This window comes from Marmota marmota, unplaced genomic scaffold (genome assembly GCF_001458135.2).
Source record: "Marmota marmota marmota unplaced genomic scaffold, marMar, whole genome shotgun sequence".
Classification (NCBI taxonomy): Eukaryota; Metazoa; Chordata; class Mammalia; order Rodentia; family Sciuridae; genus Marmota; species Marmota marmota.
This window is the reverse complement of record NW_026000242.1, coordinates 11997740-12016832: the sequence shown is the minus strand read 5'-3', so window position 1 is coordinate 12016832 and position 19093 is coordinate 11997740. Positions and strand designations below refer to the sequence as shown.

The 19093-nt window shown below is 36.2% G+C and overlaps 1 protein-coding gene across 1 annotated transcript; it reads right to left on the bottom strand.

Moving 5' to 3' along the window:
* Nucleotides 1-303: 303 nt before the first annotated feature.
* Nucleotides 304-18326, bottom strand: Il18 (interleukin 18). Its single transcript, XM_015489878.2, has 6 exons — nt 18099-18326; nt 9161-9247; nt 8345-8356; nt 5889-6023; nt 4742-4875; nt 304-556 (listed from the first exon to the last, which is right to left on the bottom strand). Exons 2-6 carry the CDS (start codon nt 9237-9239, stop codon nt 335-337), a joined length of 582 nt encoding a protein of 193 aa, XP_015345364.1. The 5' UTR covers nt 9240-9247; nt 18099-18326; the 3' UTR covers nt 304-334.
* Nucleotides 18327-19093: the final 767 nt, after the last annotated feature.

Below are 19093 nucleotides of genomic sequence, written 5' to 3'. Positions count from 1 at the left end.
TATAAGTTACTCAGCCTCCAGTATTTCACTATAGCAACACAAAGGACTATGATAAAGCTCATAAACTCTTACAATCTTTCTGAAACACAAAATTTCAGAAAACATTATATACAAACAGAGATATGAAAAATTGTGCTATATATATATATGTAATAAGAATTGTAATGCAAAAAAAACAGAGTACATGTATGAATACATGAATTGGCATGAACATACTTTACAAAGATATAAAAAATTGTGCTCTATATGTGTAATAAGAATTGTAATGCATTCTGCTGTTGGGTATTTAAAAAATAAAATCAATTAAAAAAACTCAGAAAACAAATTTTAATGTTTAGTTCTTGTTTAGAACAGTGAACATTATAGATTTATCTCTAGAGTCATCCTGTTTTTTCAAAGTAAGTTTGTAAAGATCTTTCTCTTTTTTACAAGCTAGAAAGTATCCTTCATACAATGAAGATTCAAATTGCCTCTTATCATCATGTCCTGGAACAGCTCTCTGAAAGAATATGATGTCACTTTTTGTCTCATTAATATTATCAGGAGGATGGATTTCCTATAGAGAAAAAGAACACAAAATTAACTAACTTTTTTAGGTTATGAGCAATTTGAATATATGCAGTTTATTTAGAAATATACTATTGAACAGAACTAAAATAGTTTTTCTTCTTGAAAGTTAAGAAAAAGAATCTCTAAATATAGAAGTATTGATCTCCTCTCCTTAATTTCTAACCTCCCATTCTTCCTGTCCACTCTGACTCTTTTCCACCATGAATACACATCCACATTCAGACTTCTTGATTTCCCTATTGTTGGATAGCTTCCTTCTCTCCACTTCCATTAAGTGGAGCCCACATCTGCTCAAGATGAAATGGAGTTCTAGCAAAGACCACTCCTTTTGGAGCTAATATCAGTTCCTGTCTCCTCCAATCATTCACATCTAAAGATATTGATGACCTCCTCTGTTACAGCTTATAAGGTGTACTCCCACAGCTCGGGCTAATGTAGGAAAATGATCAGAGGTGAAATGATTAGATTATGAGAGCTATAACCTAATTAGTGGGTCAATCCATTAGGTAGATTAATAATTTGAATAGACAGGGCTGGAGCTTTGGTTCAGTGGTAGAGCAACTGCCTAGCATGCACAAAGCCCAGGTTCAATCCTAAGAACCATTAAAAAAAATTGAATGGACTTACTGGGTGGTAACTATAGACAGGTAGGGTGTGGCTAAAGGAAGTAGGTCACTGGTGATATGCCTTTGGAGTTTATATTTTGTCCCTGGTGCTTTGCCTCACCCCCTGCTTTCTATCTACCATGAGCTGAGTAATTTTCCTTAACCATGTACTTCGGCCATGATGTTCTGCCCACTTTGGGCCCAGAGCAGTGGAGCTGCCAATCATGAACTGAACCTCAAAAACTGTGAGCCAAAATAAACTTTTCCTTCTCTAAGTTATTCTTATTGGGTATTTTGGTTACAGCAACAAAAAGCTGACAAAAACATCCTTCTATAAACCTTGGTAGCTCGAGTGTCTGAGTCAATTCTGAGAGAGGCAGGATATGCCAAAAATCTCAGTCTCTTCTTTCATTGGATCCTAAAACTACAATTTACTATAATTAGATACAATAATTGTTCTTAAGGCTGGGTCCTGGGTTCTTGTATATCCCTGCTATACTGGCTCAGTCAACAGCCCTTGACTTTTTCTCTGTGAATCATACTGGTGCAGAGTGGTCTTGAATTTTTATCATGAATATAGCCTACTTGGCTGAGCTGTGTGCCCTGAAAGGCACACATTAATTCCTGTATCTTTTAACCAGAGGACAGGGTCTTGTGAGGAATGGTTAGATTACTTGCAACTATAATCCTGCTGGTCATCTAACTGTAAGTAGTACCCACATTTCCTAGTATTGCACCATGTTTACTATTCAGCATAGACTAGAAAATGTGGGAACTGTCCAAGTTTCTTCCATGTTAATCCTGGAACCAGTAGACATTTTGTACTAAATTTTGACCCCATAGTAGCAAAGATTCTCATCATCGTAGGGCCTGATGAGTAAACTTTTAGAATTAAAATAGCATCCATCCACCTTCCTCCTAAGATGCCTTGAAGACTCTGGAGCACTGGTGGAGATGAGTACTTCCAACTTAGTTATATAACCTTTTCCTTTACCAACAAGTGAGGATCCTGAGTTGATAACCGTAGAAATTAGTTCCGTCACTTATATTTTCTTTTGCAGCTGTCTACAACAAACCACAATCTAGGAAGAAACCTTAAATTGTAGGAGTCAATCTGGGACTAAGCTGAAGTCTAATGTATAAGTAAGAAACAATTCTTGGCCAAAGTATCAAAAGCTTTAGTAATATCACAGAGGAAAATGAACTTGTTAGATCAAGCCTAGCGTGGAAAATTATAGTTGAAGGTGGGAGTGTGGATAAAATAGGTGATCTCTTTAATCATTTTCAATGTCACATTTCAGAAGTGAGACAAGAAAATCCTTGGAATTTTCCTGAGTGTTGGTCGTGGCCACTTAAAGTCATCCCAGGGAAAGTACACGGCAAATTGATAGTGTGACCTTGGAGATCCACAACTTTGAAAGGCTATCTGGTGAAACACATGCTCTAAGGGCCAAGGATTATTTATATGAGGAGGGATGAATTGGATGCAGGTAAAGTTAAACTGGACCTAACATCAGCTCTTTTGTACACTTCTGATTCCACTGCAAAGTCTGGATATATAGGTGAGAAACAGGTACTGATAGTAATTCCTGAAGAAAAGCCCTCTTGGTGTTGTAAATGTTCTTGTGCAAAGAAATTCAGAGCTAATATCTAACACAGAAAGGTGAGCTTAAAATGGCAGCCAGACATGTCTTATTATCTAGACCCTATTCTACAGTAACCTCCTCTAAGATTATTATTAGTGGAGGAAAAGGGATTAAAGAACAGGAGCTAATACTGGTCCTAGCATACTCCTTCCACCTCACCTCTCTTCCCTTCCTCTCCCCTTCCCTTTTTTTCCCCATCCATCCATTCAATTAATATTTGCTGAGTTCCTTCCAGAAATAAATTCCCTAAGAAGCTATTGAAGCTTCAATGTCAGGACTGATCACATGTAAGTTTCTCTTCTAAGGACCTCTTTTCTTTTTTTTAGTGCTAGGGATTGAACCCAGGGGTGCTTTACCACTGAGCTTTGCCTCTTGTACTTTTTTATTTTTTTAAATTTTGAATCAGAGTCTCATTAAGTTGCCAAGGCAGGCCTGGCACTTGCAATCCTCCTGTCCTGGCGGTCAAGTTGCTGGAATTAAGGTGTGTTCCACAGTGCCAGCAAGGCCTAAGACCCTCATTTAAAAAAAATCCTAAATAAATTGTAGTTTATGCCTCTGTTTTATATTTTATAAATATTTTATACTTTATAAAATATAATTTTATATTTTATTTCTTTAAATGGGTAACGAAAATTGTATAAGCTTCAGGGTCTCCTAAACCTGGATTTGTTCCAACTCCTACTACATTCCAAGCTTTACTTTGATCTTAATACCCTAGTCAGTCTCTCTCAACAAGAATTCATGTGAAATTCCATATTATTCAGATTCTGAATCTGCCTCTTCAGCTGAAGTAGTTTTATTCTACCCACAAAGCCTGAGGTTGGCCATTTCTTTCCCTTCCAATTTTCTTGTTCACTTAACTGCTTAATCCTTTCCACTCTGCCCTTCCATTCCAGGCCTCAAATTCCAATACGATAACTAAGCTTCTGGGGTAGGAACTGTAAATTGCCATCTGAAGGGGTTCACTCTAGTAAGAAGGGAATGGCTCAGAAATTTGTCTGGAGGCTTTATCTGTTGCACAATCACTGTTCTTACTTGGATTATATTTTAGAATAGCTTTTTTTTTTTTCTTTCAAGTTGCCCCTTGGCCTCTCCACTGAGGTCATACCCTAACTTTTTTCATTGGGAGTGGTGATTCTGACAGTGGTTCTTAGTTGAAAAACTCCCACTCAGAGTCTTTACTACATGTGATTCTCCTTTAAAGAACTGTCAATTTGTTAGCAAACTCTGGCTGCTCTCATTGGGAAGGAATTTTCTGGCGCAGTCTGTAGCTATAGTTAATAGTTGTTTATCTAACAATGCTACAGAAAACAGAGAAAAATAATACAGAATAATGGAGAATAATGGAGAAAAAAGTAATGGCCAGAAATATTTTGAATTTGACTTTGAGAAAATCATAGCATTATTTTACAGCTGATCTTATTAATTTTATTCAATTAGATCAATGTTAAAAATAAGATACATCAACTGAAAACTGAAGGATGTGGCTAAGACTTAGGCTAAGAAGCAAGAACAGAACAATTAGGGATTAAAACATCTTCATCATAGTTTATAAAGTAGCAGATTTCCAGGACAATTAGCTTCAATCTATGTAGCAAGAGTTTATCTAGAAAGTCATATGCTACTATTAAATGAATTTATAATTCACATACTTATTCTATACTACTATTTGTATACAGGTTGGCTATTAAGACATTCAGGTTATGAAACAAGTGTGCCTATTTGTTCTGTGACAGGATCAGAAAAACCATAGTGTTATAGCAAGAGGTTGAAGAGTTTGACAATTTTTTGTTAACTGTCCATCTCAATGGTTCTGTTTCTTGCTCTTTCTGTTCTAGATCAAAGGCTGAACTGAGGATATTTGAGTTTTCTAATTTTGTCCATTAACATGGCTAAAAACAAAGTCAGGCTCAGTCTTACCTTAAAAGAAATATTTTTGTTCTCACAGGAAAGAGTGTAATATTTCTCACACTTCACAGAGATGGCTACAGCCAGACCTCTAGGTTGGCTATCTTTATATATGTATATTTCAAATGTAGTTCGGGGTTCATTACCTGAAATAAACATTAATAAATGAGAATACTAGTTAGAAGAATTTTTGTGCATTGATATTTTGGAAATGTAACCAAAGAACAGTCCTTAGACCCACTGCCAATTCTGCGCTCTGAGATTTGACCAGAGAGCAAAAGGGGACTACACACAGCTGGCCAGATTCCTTAAACACATTTAAAAGATGTTTGTTGTTGTTGTTGCTGTTGTTGCAGTACTTGGGGTGGAATGAGTGTCTTGGGTTTGCAAGGTAAGCAGTCTATCACTGAGCTACATACCAGGCCTCTTTTTTTTTTCTTTCTTTTTAAATTTATTTCTTACATACATGACAATAGTGGAGTGCAATACATTTATAATTATCCATACCAGGCCTCTTTAAAACACATTTAAATGAATGTACAACACATATGGGACAACTTTTTGAACATGTTAAATATATTCTGAATTCTAAGATTGTTTTTAGCTTTTGAATGCTAACTAGATGATTAAAATATATTTATTAAGGTATAAGTTCCATTTTTTTCAAGAATGTACATTCACTACTTCAACTTGGTCCCAAACTCTGATATGTGGAATTCATACCTTAAGAGACATAATAAATTTACTCATTTTCTAAGACAATCTTTGAAGTTTTTGGTAGAAGACTGACTCATTTGAAATGCTTGCATATTAATGTTTAATTTTGAGTTTTAAAATGTTACCAAATGTTATCAATATTTTCAGCTATAACCAGCAAGGATTAAGGATCCAACTCTATAGAGATCTCATACAGTTAATACAATTAAAATGAAGGGATTGGTGATCCAAATGTAGATGCAGAATGATGTAAACTCCAGCAATGTGTTTATTAGATCAAAATTTTCACCCTAACTCATAAAGTGTTTTATAGGAGAAATTATTATTACATCTATGGCTTTTTATATAAGGATTGGGTCTTGTATAGAAATATGTAGGCAGTAAAATGGAATGAGAAGAAATCATTAATTATCTCTGAATTTGAAGATACAAAAAAACATACCTAAAATGTCATAATCAGTCATATCTTCAAACACAGGTTGCTCTCTCCGATCAACAAAGAGAACTTGGTCATTCAAATTTCTTAAGATTGAGAGTCTAAGTTCAATCTTGCCAAAGTAATCTGATTCCAGGTTGTCTACAATATACATTAAATGTTATTAAAATATATTTTTCTAAGAGTACAAATAGACCCTCTGTACATTTCTATTTTCAATAACGATTACAATCTTCTGTTCCAGAAGTGGCTATGATCAAGTTGACTGTTGTTTTTAGCTTGCTTCAAGAGGCTCACTGTTGCCTGTTACTACTCAGAACCACCCTCTGAAATGTTCACTTCAGATATCCACTTTCTGATCAGTCTCCTGTCCTTCTGGTTTGTTTATGCTTTTACTCCAACTACATATATTCTCAGACTTCACTAAGTCCTCCAGTCTCCTGACTCTAATATTTCCTTCCTAATCTTCTCTTGTCTTCTCTTCCTTCCCTATGCAGTCAAATCCATTTTGTCTATCTTTTATGTTGGTATTTTACATTTTGAACTCGTTAATCTTTTGACTACAAAACTCCAAGCCTGGCTTCTGAGTGCTGTTGTTGAAGGGACCAGCACCACGTTGCATCTTGCAGCCTTGAAGATCAAGGGCCAGAAAGCATCTTCTTTGTTAGAATGAATCATAATAAATAGATTATTTTGTAATTTGTTCTAGTTAGTTATACATGACAGTAGAATGCCTTTTGACACATTATGCACAAACACATTATTTTTATAATCAGAAAAACCTAAAGCTCTTTGATATTGAAAACTCCTCCATCAAGCCCACCTCACTGTACACCTATAGCCTACTTTCTCTCTTTGAACAGCCAAGCTTCTGGCAAGAATTGTCTATATTATTTCTTTACTTTCCATTTACTCTTTTACTTATTAAAATCTGCTCTGCCTCCATTTCTCTATCAAACTGCTTTCACTACAAGCACCAAACTTCCTGCTGCTAAACCTAATTGATGCTTTCTGGTCCAGGGGTAGTGGTGGGGGAAGTAGGCATCATCTTTTCTGCCTTACTCTATATCCCCTTTCAAGTCTAACCCCAAATAATGTCTCATTGGTTCTCTCAAGTATTTCTAAAATCCATTTGCAGCTTCTCATTGTCACTCCACACAATTTCATTTAGAGACTAAAATAATAGTCCCTTAACTGTTAAATTCCTTTTTTTAATCCCCCACATCCTCATCCTACACCATCAATTCATTATACTGAAGCTAGAAGGATATTTTAAAAGATGATCCTGTTATCCCTGAATTCTAATGAGGCACATGGCCACCCAGAATAAAAATATATTTTCCAGATTTCCTTGCAGTTGGTGTGGCCATGTGTATAGTCAATGGAATATGAGTGGAATTGATGTGTATAGCTTCCAAGTAAAGCCTTTAAAAGGAATGGGCTGGTCTTCCTTTAATGACCTTTCTTGATAACTGGGTTATAGACCCAGGTAGTATGATGATTTTGAATAGTAAGAATGAGTCAAACAACTAGGGGATGATAGAGTAACAGGAAAGAAGAAATTGGAGATTCTAGTGTCATCAGGCTGCATCCAGCCATATACATGAACCACACTCTGAAATGTTCTGAAATTAGTCCTGTGTTTAGTAAATCTCTATTACCCCCAAGACAAGGTCCAAATCCCTTACCTTTGCATAAGAGAACTTCTTAATCCGTACCTTGTTTCTCACTAGCCTCTCTCATTGTTCTCCTCCTCCCACTCTACTCCTATCCTGAATTACTCTTAGTTCCTCATATATGCCATGTTTCCTTTCATATCTTGGCCTTTCAATGTGGTCTGCTTACATTACCCATCCCTAGGTTCTTTTTATTTTTTAAATATTTTATTTTTTTGGTGTAGTTTGGCACAATACCTATTTTTTATTAATTTATTTTTATGTGGTGCTAAGGATCGAATCCAGGGCCTCATATGTACGAGGCGAGCACTCTACTGCTAAGCCACAACCCCAGCCCCCCTAGGTTCTTGACTTTCAGAATACTCTTTCCCGTGGGAGCTTCCCAGACTTTTCCCCAAAGCATTTCTAAGAGAGGAGGTTTAAGAAGGGAGATATTGATTTTGGACAATTCTTATACATTGCTCTCCTTTTCCTATTCCCTCCAGACAATCTATGCCTCCCTGATCATCTTAGGACCTGTGTAATAGGTAAGGTCTATTTTGTAACTTCTAAGAGTTAGAAATTCCTAAGGTGTAGGAAGCAAATTTTATAGTGGTTCTTTTTGTATCCCTTATGGTCATCTTCGTTCCGATGCTGTGCTGTTCACTCCACATTTCTTTGAGGAATGATGCCTTCTCAAATAGGTTGGTACCATGTGGACAGTATCTCCCAGCTGACAAGAGTGATATGGATGTGCCAAGGCAGCTACCTACTTTACAAATAAGGAGAAATATATTTATATTTTACCATCGTCTTCAGCTAAAGGAGAGAAAAAGGAGAAAAAAATATGTTAAATTATATATTTCTACACAGAATTTCCTCTTACCCTAGCCTTTGATGACTCTGTTCTGCTGCTCCCATCTTTAACCTCTGTTTTTCTGGTGGCCTATTGGCCTCCATCAAAAAATATTTTATTATTATCCAAAAGGCTGATAAAATGAAGCTCATTAGACTTAATGTGTTGCTAGGTAAGTTAGATTTAAAACTTAAGTTTAGGATTTATAAAGTTCAATACATAACTAAACAGAAATTTTATAAAGTCCTAAGTTTTATTCTTAAATTTGTTGCTCAAATGGAAAGTCACCTAAGGATTTTTTATGAAGCTTTCAAATGAAGCTAAACTTTCTACTGAAGTCAAATTGCCCATGAAAGAGTAATCATAAGAATGAATTTTTATTCAATACATTTACATAAGATGGTATAACTCACTTACAAAACTCTATATTAAGGGGATTTCATAATCTACCAATTTGCTTTGGGAGATAGTATTTCCTCCGTGTACCCAGTTTTGTGGGACTTGCAGGATGTTTACCTGCTGCCACCTTGAGAGTGGGCTACTACTAATTAAAGTGCTAAGACATGTGCTGGGAACTAGTACTGGGACTTTGGAAGTGTTGTGGTTAATTTCTAGAGATTCAAATTTTTTGAGAGAAGAGAGATCTTAATATTACATCGGAATCTCATGACAAAAAGGAATTACTTAATAGTTTACCTCACAACCTTTCTAGTTGAATACATTTATCTAAGCCTCAAATATGTTTGTCCTATTGCTTTACGACTAACCTTTGAAGTAAAGTGTATCATCAATAAATATCATTTTCACAAAGTTGATATAATTATTTTCTGTGGGCGCGGCAGCCATCTTTATTCCTAATGGAAGCAAAGAGTCATCTGTTGTTAAGAGGCAATGATTGTTCTTTTTATATAAAAGGAAACTTTTATTGTTATCTTGACCTATCTGCAAATTTAGAAGTCAGTTTATCACTCAGTATGAGTACCCATATTTAAACATTCTCTTAAGAATCATCAGATATTTGGAATAGAGACAGCACTTTCTCATTAAACAATATTATTGTGGAAAAATGGCTCACAATTGAACTGAATTAATTGTCCTAGTGTTCATTGGTTAATATAAACATATTATCCTTATAAACATACTGCAAATGAGGATGCCAGAAACACATCTAATCCTGTTCTTTAACTAGGGACTTGTTCATTCCTGTCTTACAACAAATGGGTTCCCACGAATGAGAAGCCAAAGGTTCACAACTTCATTGGCAAAGTATCAAAACTGAGGCAACGATAAAAATGGCTTTTCCACCAGGGGGTTGGGGCAGGGTCAGGGAAGGTTGAAAGGCTCTGGCATTTGATGGCCTTTTCTTTGAGCAGCAGCAGCAGCAGCAGCTTTGGATACGGAGTCTGGATTAGACCATGTTTTTACATAAATAGTACCTAAATATGACCTTTCTGTAAAAATATCAAACAATACAGAATTTTAAAAAATTCTAATTGCTTCTTTTTGCTCTTAACTCTTCCCCACCTTATCCCACTCCAATACGGTGTGTATCCTTCCAGTATTTTGTCATGGATTAAGGGTTCTAAGTATGAGAAATCTATGAACTTGAATGGGAAAAATACATATTTATGTTAACCAACTTCTAACTGAAATTTAGCCTTCTTCTGATTATTTGTGCAGGAAACAAACCACAGAATTATCAGTGCATCTGTGACTGTCACTAATAGAAACACACATTTCCTGTTGTTTCAATTGTTACAGAGATCTTGAAATATGGCTTAAGCTCTATTTTGAAATTACAGAAGTTATTAGTCTTACCAAGAGATCTTGTTTAATGTGTTAAAAATCACATCTATTTTAAATTTTGATTAAATTATTGTAACTCAGTTTTAATATAGTGAGTTTCCTTTGTAAGTCTAAGCATTTATTTATTTATTGGTACCAGGGATTTAACTCAGGGGCACTCGAAAACTTAGCCATATCCTGCCGGGTTTCTGTTCTCGAGACTAAAAGGCTCAGGGGTCACTCTAGTTAAACTGGGCTAACTGGGCTGCACGAAATAACCACACAAGAGACACAAATACCTTTTTCTTTGGGGTCGCTGTGGCTGCTCCTCTGACCTTAAGGGTCCGCAGAAAGAGAGAGAGAGAGAGCACGCGCTGACCCCTTTTATTGAGGAGAAGCTATTCAAATGAGGCAAGGGGTCAGGTTTCAGGGGCTGAGTCTGTCTTCATGATGTCCACTGTCAGCAGGTTGACTGACACCTGGGTAGGCCACACCCAAGGGCACAGTAAGAGGAGGGGACACACACAAGGCACTTCCATGGAAGATTCTATCCTCAACAGGGCAAGGGGTTATATTACAAAGGAACAGGTGAGCATAGCTTCACCCATGGGGCTGTAGCAAGACACACCCATTTCTGTGACTGAGCGCCTCAGCACCCAGCTGGGGAGTGTAACTCAGTCGCCCGTAAGGTTGGCCTCCCACAATATCCCCAGCCCTATTTTGTATTTTATCTAGAGACAGGGTATTGCTGAGTTGCTTAGCACCTCAGTTTTTCTGAGGCTGGCTTTGAACTTGGGATCCTCCTGCCTCAGTCTCCTGAGTTGCTAGGATTATAGGCGTCTGCCACTGTGCCTGACTCTCAGTATTTAATTTTACAGATGTAAATACATTGTTCTGAGAAGGGGCTACAGGCTTCACTAGCTTGTTAGGAAGTCTGTTATGGCTTTTTCTCCTCTTTATCTATCTATGGCCACTTTATTTCAAAAAACTCAAATACTGAACTTTCAGAGGAAAATTTAGAACTTTCCTACACCAAAAAAAAAAAAAAAAAGATCAGGAAGCTCTTCTCTGAAGTTTAGAAGTGCTTTGTGCTCCTGAGGGTGGTTACAGTTGGGGCTCCAAGCAAGGTGGCAAAATCATAGTCATTAATGATTTGTCCCCACCAAAATTCATGTTGAGGCTTAGTCCCCAGTGTGGCAATATTGGGAGGTGGGACCTAATGGAGGCAGAGCACATTGGTGCTTTTCTCACATGAGAAAAGTGAGTGAGTTGTTAAAATAAGTCCATCATTTGTGTTTCGTCGCTTGCCCTTCTCCTTTTTATTATGAGTTGAAGTGGCATGAAGCCCTTATCAAACGTGGCTACCCAATCTTGAACTTTCCAGTCTCCAGAACTGTGAGCCCAAATAAATTTCTTTTCTTAATAAACTACTTAGTCTCAGGTATACTGTTACAATCATAGAAAACTGACCAAAACAATGGTATATAGGGTAGTACTTATAAATCTGTGCTCATATGTAAAGAACTGACTCAATTTTTTTCCTAGAAAATCTGAGGTCAAGCAAGCATATATAGTAGAGGAAACAAGAAATTAAAACTGAGTTAAAAAAACTTAATTCAAATTAAGCTATCCTAAAATTCTTTTGTTACTTGATGAGCTTTGAACAATTTCATGTAGGTTCAGTTCCTTATATCCAAATGTGAATAGTTAGTAAATGTATTTTATATAAATAAAATGAAGACAAATCATTTAGAATTATCAATTAATTTCTTAAAATGGGGGATAAGAGAGATTGAGAAGAAAATAATAAAACAGAGGATAAAAAAGTTTCTGAGATAAATCTAAACATTTGTTTTTACTAAAAGTAAACAAACTTTAAGATTAAAAATCAGACCTATAATAGCTAGATTGTGAGCTCCATGAGGGCATTGTCTTTATTCATTTTTATCGCTTTATTACTTAACATAGTTCCTGTTATCAGTGTCAGAATTCATTTTGGCAGACATTTGTTATGCCGGGACTCTATTTTGATTGGTTATAAATGGGTGAAATAATGACTACAGTTGGTCTTTTCTACTTTTAATTTACACATTTATTGAAGTAATTCACTTGAAATGTACTGAGCAACATGAGCAGGAATTGGATTAAATTAACTAATAGTTAGAGAAGGACACAGTCACCTTAAAAATAAGATAGCTATTTTTAACTACCGTAAGAATAAAGTAATTACTATAGAATTTTTTTTTTCAGTACTGGGAATTGAACCCAGACATGCTCTAGTGCCAAGCTACATCTCTAGCTCCTTTAAAAATTTATTTTATTTTAAATTTTGAGACAGGGTCTTGCTAAGTTTCCCAGGCTGGCCTCAAACTTGAAATTCTTCTTCCTGAGTAGCTGGCATGTGCCACCATGCCTGGCTCTACTACATAATTTTTAAACTCTTTCATCAGTCAGAGAGTATTCACTATGCATCAGGTTTGGGGTCAGAAGCTGATGAAACACCCACATATGAAAATTTGCTCCTGTCCTCCAGTGACCCAGATGCTAGTGAGGGAGACAAATACACAGTTATGAAATAGTTACTGTAAGGGCTGAATTTACAAGAGATCATCAGTTTAGTGGTATTGGAGAAGATTTCTCAGAGAAAGTGATGACTGTGCGGCATTAAAGGCGAGGCAGTATTTTCAAGGCCAGGGGAGAGTGTCCACAAAGAAGGACCTTGTAAACAAAGGCTACCAAGCAGGGAGGGTTGTTTGAGGCCTCATCATAAGTAATGCAAGTGTAATCACATTCCAGGAAGGATGTGTCTCTGAAGACCTCACATAGTTTGAGATTATTTTTTCCTTGGGAACAAATGTAAAAGCATGGGAAGAGATATTCTTGTAGTGCATGCTGTCACCACCAAAGTGTATATGTTCTTTTTGTCTACTTTCCAGGCATGATTACTACTGGTTTATAGAATGCTTTGTCCACACAGCTTGTCATGGTTGTACTTTGACATTTCTTTTTCTTGCATCTAACTTTTATTCCAACTTAATATTTGGAGATGTTTTTAGAATAAGCAGTAATAATACCACTTAACATGTTGATAAGGTTGTAACCAGATATAAAAATATTTAAACTTGTTATGTTGAAAACATACCACAATAATAATCTGGACTTCTTAAGAACTTTTGAGATATATAAAGAACAGATTAACTTATATGATTTTGATGTGGAGGCAGATAATTCTACAAGGTATAAGAGACACTTCCATGTGTATAGTAATGTAACAGTTAACAACTCCCTTGGCTTGCCGGCTTTGATATTATGTCATTCTAGATAAACTATTTAATTTGAAAGAATTCACATTATTTCCATTTATTATTCCAAGATTATCATTTTTATATTACATGTGTTTGATTTTGTTTGATTCAATTCACAGAAAACAGAACTTGCAGTGTAGTTGCCTTGACAAAAACCTGGGAAGGATAGTCAGATTACAAAAGCTTTGTTTAACAAGCTAAAGAGGTTAAATTTTTCTTTTTTTTTCACTTAAAAAAGGACATTTTAAGCAAGAGAAAGACAGTTAAATTGATGACTTAAAAACCCACTCTGGTAGCAGTATGGAGAATGGATTCCATTGGGCAAGTCTGGGACAGAGACAACTTCAAAAGCAACTTCATTTATTAATTTTTTGTGTTGCTGGGGATTGAATTCAGGAGCTCATGCTTACAAGGAAATGCTCTACCACTGAGCAATATCCGTGGAAGCAATTTTAACAGAAGTTGATGAGGCCATAAACTAAGGTAGTGAATTCAATAGCAGGATTTTTTTTTTTTTTTTTTTGGATTGGTTGTGAGTCAATAGGAAGAGGGGGAACTGAGGATGACTTCAAAGTTTCTGACTTGGGCAATTTGTTGAGTGATTGACTACCTCATTAGCAATGAAGAGAAAGAATGAAAAACAGCCTAAGTGGAAAAACATTTAGTTCAGTTTTGCAAATCTAAGAGGGATGTGACACATAAGCCAAGGTTCTCAGGAATTTCGAGGAGAGGCTCTTTGAACTCAGAAGCTGCAGAGCCCATAATTTAGATACAAGCTTGAATAAGTTCACTGAATTTGGCAATTAGGAAGTTGTGGTCACTGTAGAACAATTTATACAAACCAACTGGAGGTAGCAGAAGGTAAGTTAGTAAAACCCAGGACAGAATGTGGGGATGGGGGAGAAAGAAAGCTATCCCAAACTACTTTTAGGAAGCAACATAACAAGTTTAGGAGCATGGTAGTTGTTGGAGAATACATAATTCACAAATGTCAAGTTCTAGCTTCCAATCCAATTTGAATGGTAAGATAGCTAATGAATTATCTTCCAAAGCATGTCCAAGTAACTTTTCAAGACCTGGGAGTCAATCTTTTTTTTTTTAAAATATATTTTTAGTTATAGATGGACATAATACCTTTACTTGTTTATTTTTATGTGGTGCCAGGTATTGAACCCAGTGCCTCACGCATTGCTAGGCAAGCACTCTTAACACTAAGCCACAACCCCAGCCCTGGGAGTCAATCTTGATTCCTTTGTCTAACCTTTTTCTTATCTGATAACATGAGATTCTGATTCAGAAATGTCTCTAAAATTTGGTATCGCCTCTTCATATTGCCAGCACTGTTTTAAATCAAGCCTCAACACTTCTCACATCTTCTATTTTAGTACTTCTATTTAGTACTTGCTTTCAGACTCTCCCAGATTACATATTATTACCAGAGTAATTCCCCCGCCAGGTCAGAATTCCTCTGTTTTGTTCATCCACCAAACTCTTCTTTCCTTCATGCCTTTATATCTCCTCTAGGCAAACCTTCCTTACTCCTCTACTCCTAGCTGGTCATTCTCTATTCAGAGCCCCCTTCCCTCTCTTCCCTGTTTGGGCTTCTGAAATAACTCTTACTACCCTGAATTAACATTACTTTGATTCCAGGCAGGTTTGCCTAGTTTCAGTCTGAATTTCTTTAGAAAACGTCATTCTTTTCCCCCTAAATCTTCGACACCTGGAAAGAGCTTACAACGTATTAAGAGTTAAATAAATATTAAATGAATAAATATTTGCTTGTTGCCAAGATAATAGTATAAAAATTATTAATAGAATTTCCTTTTTCTTTCTTAAAACTTTTCCTCCACTGCTGGGTGTGGTGGCACAGGTCTGTAATCCCAGCGGTTCTAGAAATTGAGGCAGGAGGATCACAAATTTGAGACCAGCTTCAGCAACTTAGCAAGACCCTGTGCAGCTCAGTGGTAGAGCACCCCTGAGTTCTATCCCCAGTACTGGAAAAAAAAAACAACAACAACAAAACCTTTTCCTCTGTCTAAAAGCCAAGGAGAAAGAGAAAGAAAATGAGGGAAGATTATAAATTTAAAAAAATTAGAATGACTTTTAAAAATATCCTCTTCCTTCTTTTTTTCCTTGATAGTTTCTTTTTCATTTCTGTGTTAATTTTGAATTTTTCATTTGTTTTTTTTCTTACCACTTTGTTAGATCTCAATTCATTTACGATTACAAGTGTTGTGTTCTTGTCCTTTACTCCTTCTAATTTTTCTCTTATCTTTTCTTATTCATGTTCCTTTGCTTTGGTTTCACAACTCTAGTATATAAAAATTATAGTTCCCATTGGATAAAATGTTTTCAACATTCATCTAAAGATTCTTGGGCTATTGACTTTTTTTAAGAAAAGAATTATAAACTACCTCAGAAAGCTCCTCCCAGGAATATGTAGTGACAACAGGTTTTTTGAAATAAAAATAAAGTCTTAGTTATATAATTTTTTCAAAACTAGCCAGAGGAGAATGGATGGCAGAATATCATGATAGAAATTAGGCCACATGAGTTCCAATTTTGTCTGAGGCAAGTCACTTAACTCTGAGGGTCTCAGTTTCCTCATTTGGACAACAAGGAAGTTGGATAGTGAAGCTTGAAGGTCTTTTCAAGCCCCAGCATTCTGCAGTTCTAGACTCTAGTTAAGGCTGCCAGGAAACAACCATTTATTTGTGGCAAATGCCCCAGGGACCACTTCCTTATAATTTTGACACAGCACATATATTTATTGGCTACTTAAAATACAACCAGCATTGTTAAGTCACTAGGAGTTTAAAAGCACAGTATTAGAGTAAATGTAAAAATGCCTTGAATTTTAAAAGCTACTATGATTATGTTTATCTTTTCTTTGGAATTCTTCAAAAAAAAAATAAAAATTTTTTTTGTAGTTGTACATGGACAGCATGCCTTTATTTTATTTGTTTCATTTTTATGTGGTGCTGATGATCAAAACCAGTGCCTCACACATGCTAGGCAAGTACTCTGCCTCTGAGCTACAGCCCTAACCCCCCAAAATGTTTTTATTAGTGCCTTTCTGCAAAATTCTAATTCTCTGGATGAATGTGGGATGAAATGAGGAAGCATGCTACATAATTAATTTCCCTACAATCAGGTAGAGAGCCATCTCAACAGAAAAGATCAAAACCCAACTTTTCAGTTCTATACAACATTTTGCTTTTGAAAACTCTGCCATCTTGTGAATGTGTGTATGCAGATGTGGAAGAGATAAGGGTAAAATGAATGAACTAGGAAATGAGTTAGTTAATTATAAAAGATAGACTCAACTACTAAATATAGACGTAAAATAAAAAGTCAAATGGAACTGATGTAGTTGAAATGACCTTATGTGAAAAAGAGAATTGAATTTAATCCCAAAGAGTGCTCAAGATTTGAACAGAGGGAGAAGGGCATGGTTAAGGGTAAGTAGAGAGCATCATGGAAGAGCATTTATGTGATAACCAGAACAAAGTGGTTATGGGTGGTGGACTGAATGGACCTCGTTTTTGACTGTAGTGGAACAGTTTTGCTGTATTGCAGTGAACACAAGATTATGGAGGGTTTTGGAAGTCATATAGAGAAGTCTGAATTTAGTTTTATAAGCAATAAAAAGAATACACTGTAGGGGAAAAAGACATTTTGAAGGAGTATTTAGCAGAACTTGAAATAGCTGAATACAAAAAATAAAAAATAGAAAGGGTTTAAGGATGTCCTAATTTTTTGTTATTCAACTTTGAAATAGAGTTATTCAGCCCTTCCCTTATTGTGAAATGGAATTCTCCTGGGAAATGTCATAATATTATTCAATGGTAGCCCAGCCCAAAGGTGATGTTACAGATACCTTCAGCTATATTTGTGCCAGGTGTTTGCTTGCTTTTAGTATAATTGATTTGGAGTCAAGACTTCCTTTAAAGAAAAGCTTATTTATTATATCACTCTAAAGTAACAATTCTCAGGGTTTTGCAAAGTCAAAGCTATATTATAATAATTCTAGGGTATGATTTGTCTTTTTCTTTCTCAGTCTCTCACGAGGATACAAAAGAGTTTACCAGAGGTACATTCTGTGTGACAGAGACTGTATGCAAAAAAGATTCCCTATGTCTTCTATAACGCCAGACACTAACGAGATTTGCAAAAGTGAAAAATGAAGTTATTCTTTCACACTGGGCTCCCTGTTGGAACACATAGCTATCTTTAATTTTAAAATGTCAATTATAATAGTGTAATATGCTTACTATTATTTTAAGATAAATTAGTATGTAACTAATTTTGAAATTTCCAAGTTTTACTTTCTAGTACAGTAAATTATAGTAAGGCAGTAAATAACCCAGGGAAACAAAAACTCCTGAGAGTTCTCAATAATTTTTAAGACAGTAGAGCGGGCAAGAGACCCAAAAGTTGGAGAATCTCTGCCCTAAGGTGAAACTCTTTAACAGTTTCTGCTCAAACTTTTCTTATTTCCTTGTTACTGACTGCCTTAGTGATGAGAAAGGACTTAAAACTCTTCTTCATAGCTTTTTATCAACTCTAATTGCCACGCTTGGATTTCTAAATAAAGAGGAATAATATTGCTTACCTGTACCAAATAGTTTTCTGGAAGAGGAAGTGATCTTGGAGGTTTGAGGTCGTTTTTATTTTCCTAAGACCGTGGAGACTGTAAAAGGTGGCAGCCTCTTCAGTAGTTGGAGTGGACAGCCAGCAATGCAGATGGCACGGGAGAGCAAAATTCCTTGCTGCAGATCTGCATCCAGCAGTCCTGGGAAGCAAAGGGCCAAGTACACTGGAAGGAATGAGGAAGAAGGTTCCGAAGGGGGAGGAGACTACCCCTGGCACGCCTTGGACCCGCCTTCAAATACTGGCTCTTTCCTAGGGCAATAGAACTCAAAATGTTATAAAACAGGGTATTTCTTTCAATATAAAATCACTGCCTAATGAAATAATTTCTTCTGTAAGAGCTGGTGTCCTTCCAAAACCTGTATCTCTTTCAGAAGTACATTGTGAAAGCATTTTAAGAAAGTTGCACTTGCTTAGTCCAAAGAAGCATCTTCTTTTCTCACATCAGTCTCTCAGTTTTGAGTATTTTTGATCACAAAACTTCTTTCTTGTCTAATAGTGTAGAAGAATCAGTTATACTGGAGTAATTCCTAAAATATAATCATACCACCTAAAATACCCCTGAAATGTAATGGAAATTTTTTTTGGATATAATATTTTGTGTAATATTGCTTCCTTCCCTCCTTTCTCTTTATGACCTAATCCAGGACTTCTCCCTCCCAAGCTCAACATGATGTCAAAGAATAATTGATAGAAGTCATTATGATTTGCTTCTTAAGAAAAGAAGGAGGAGGAGGAGGAGGAGGAGGAGGAGGAGGAGGAGGAGTTGTTCTTCTGTATTTGAAAAATAAAATTGCAGCTGTGCATAATCCCAGCTACTCGGGAGGTTGAGGCAGGAGAGTCACAAGTTTGAGGCCAGCCTCAGCAACTTAGTGAGACCCCTGTCTCTAAATAAAAATAAAAAGGGGTGGGAATGTATATCTTGGTAGGGCATCCCTGGGTTCAATCCCCAGTACC

What these genes read in the sequence shown, in the direction of transcription:
- Il18 (XM_015489878.2), bottom strand. Translation starts at nt 9,239, where the DNA reads ATGGCTGCCGCGCCCACAGAAAATAATTATATCAACTTTGTGAAAATG. An exon ending in GACTGATTATGACATTTTAG is followed by an intron (nt 4,876 to 5,888) that starts GTATGTTTTTTT and finishes TGTTTATTTCAG; the next exon opens with GTAATGAACCCCGAACTACA. An exon ending in ACAAAAATATTTCTTTTAAG is followed by an intron (nt 557 to 4,741) that starts GTAAGACTGAGC and finishes TTTTCTCTATAG; the next exon opens with GAAATCCATCCTCCTGATAA.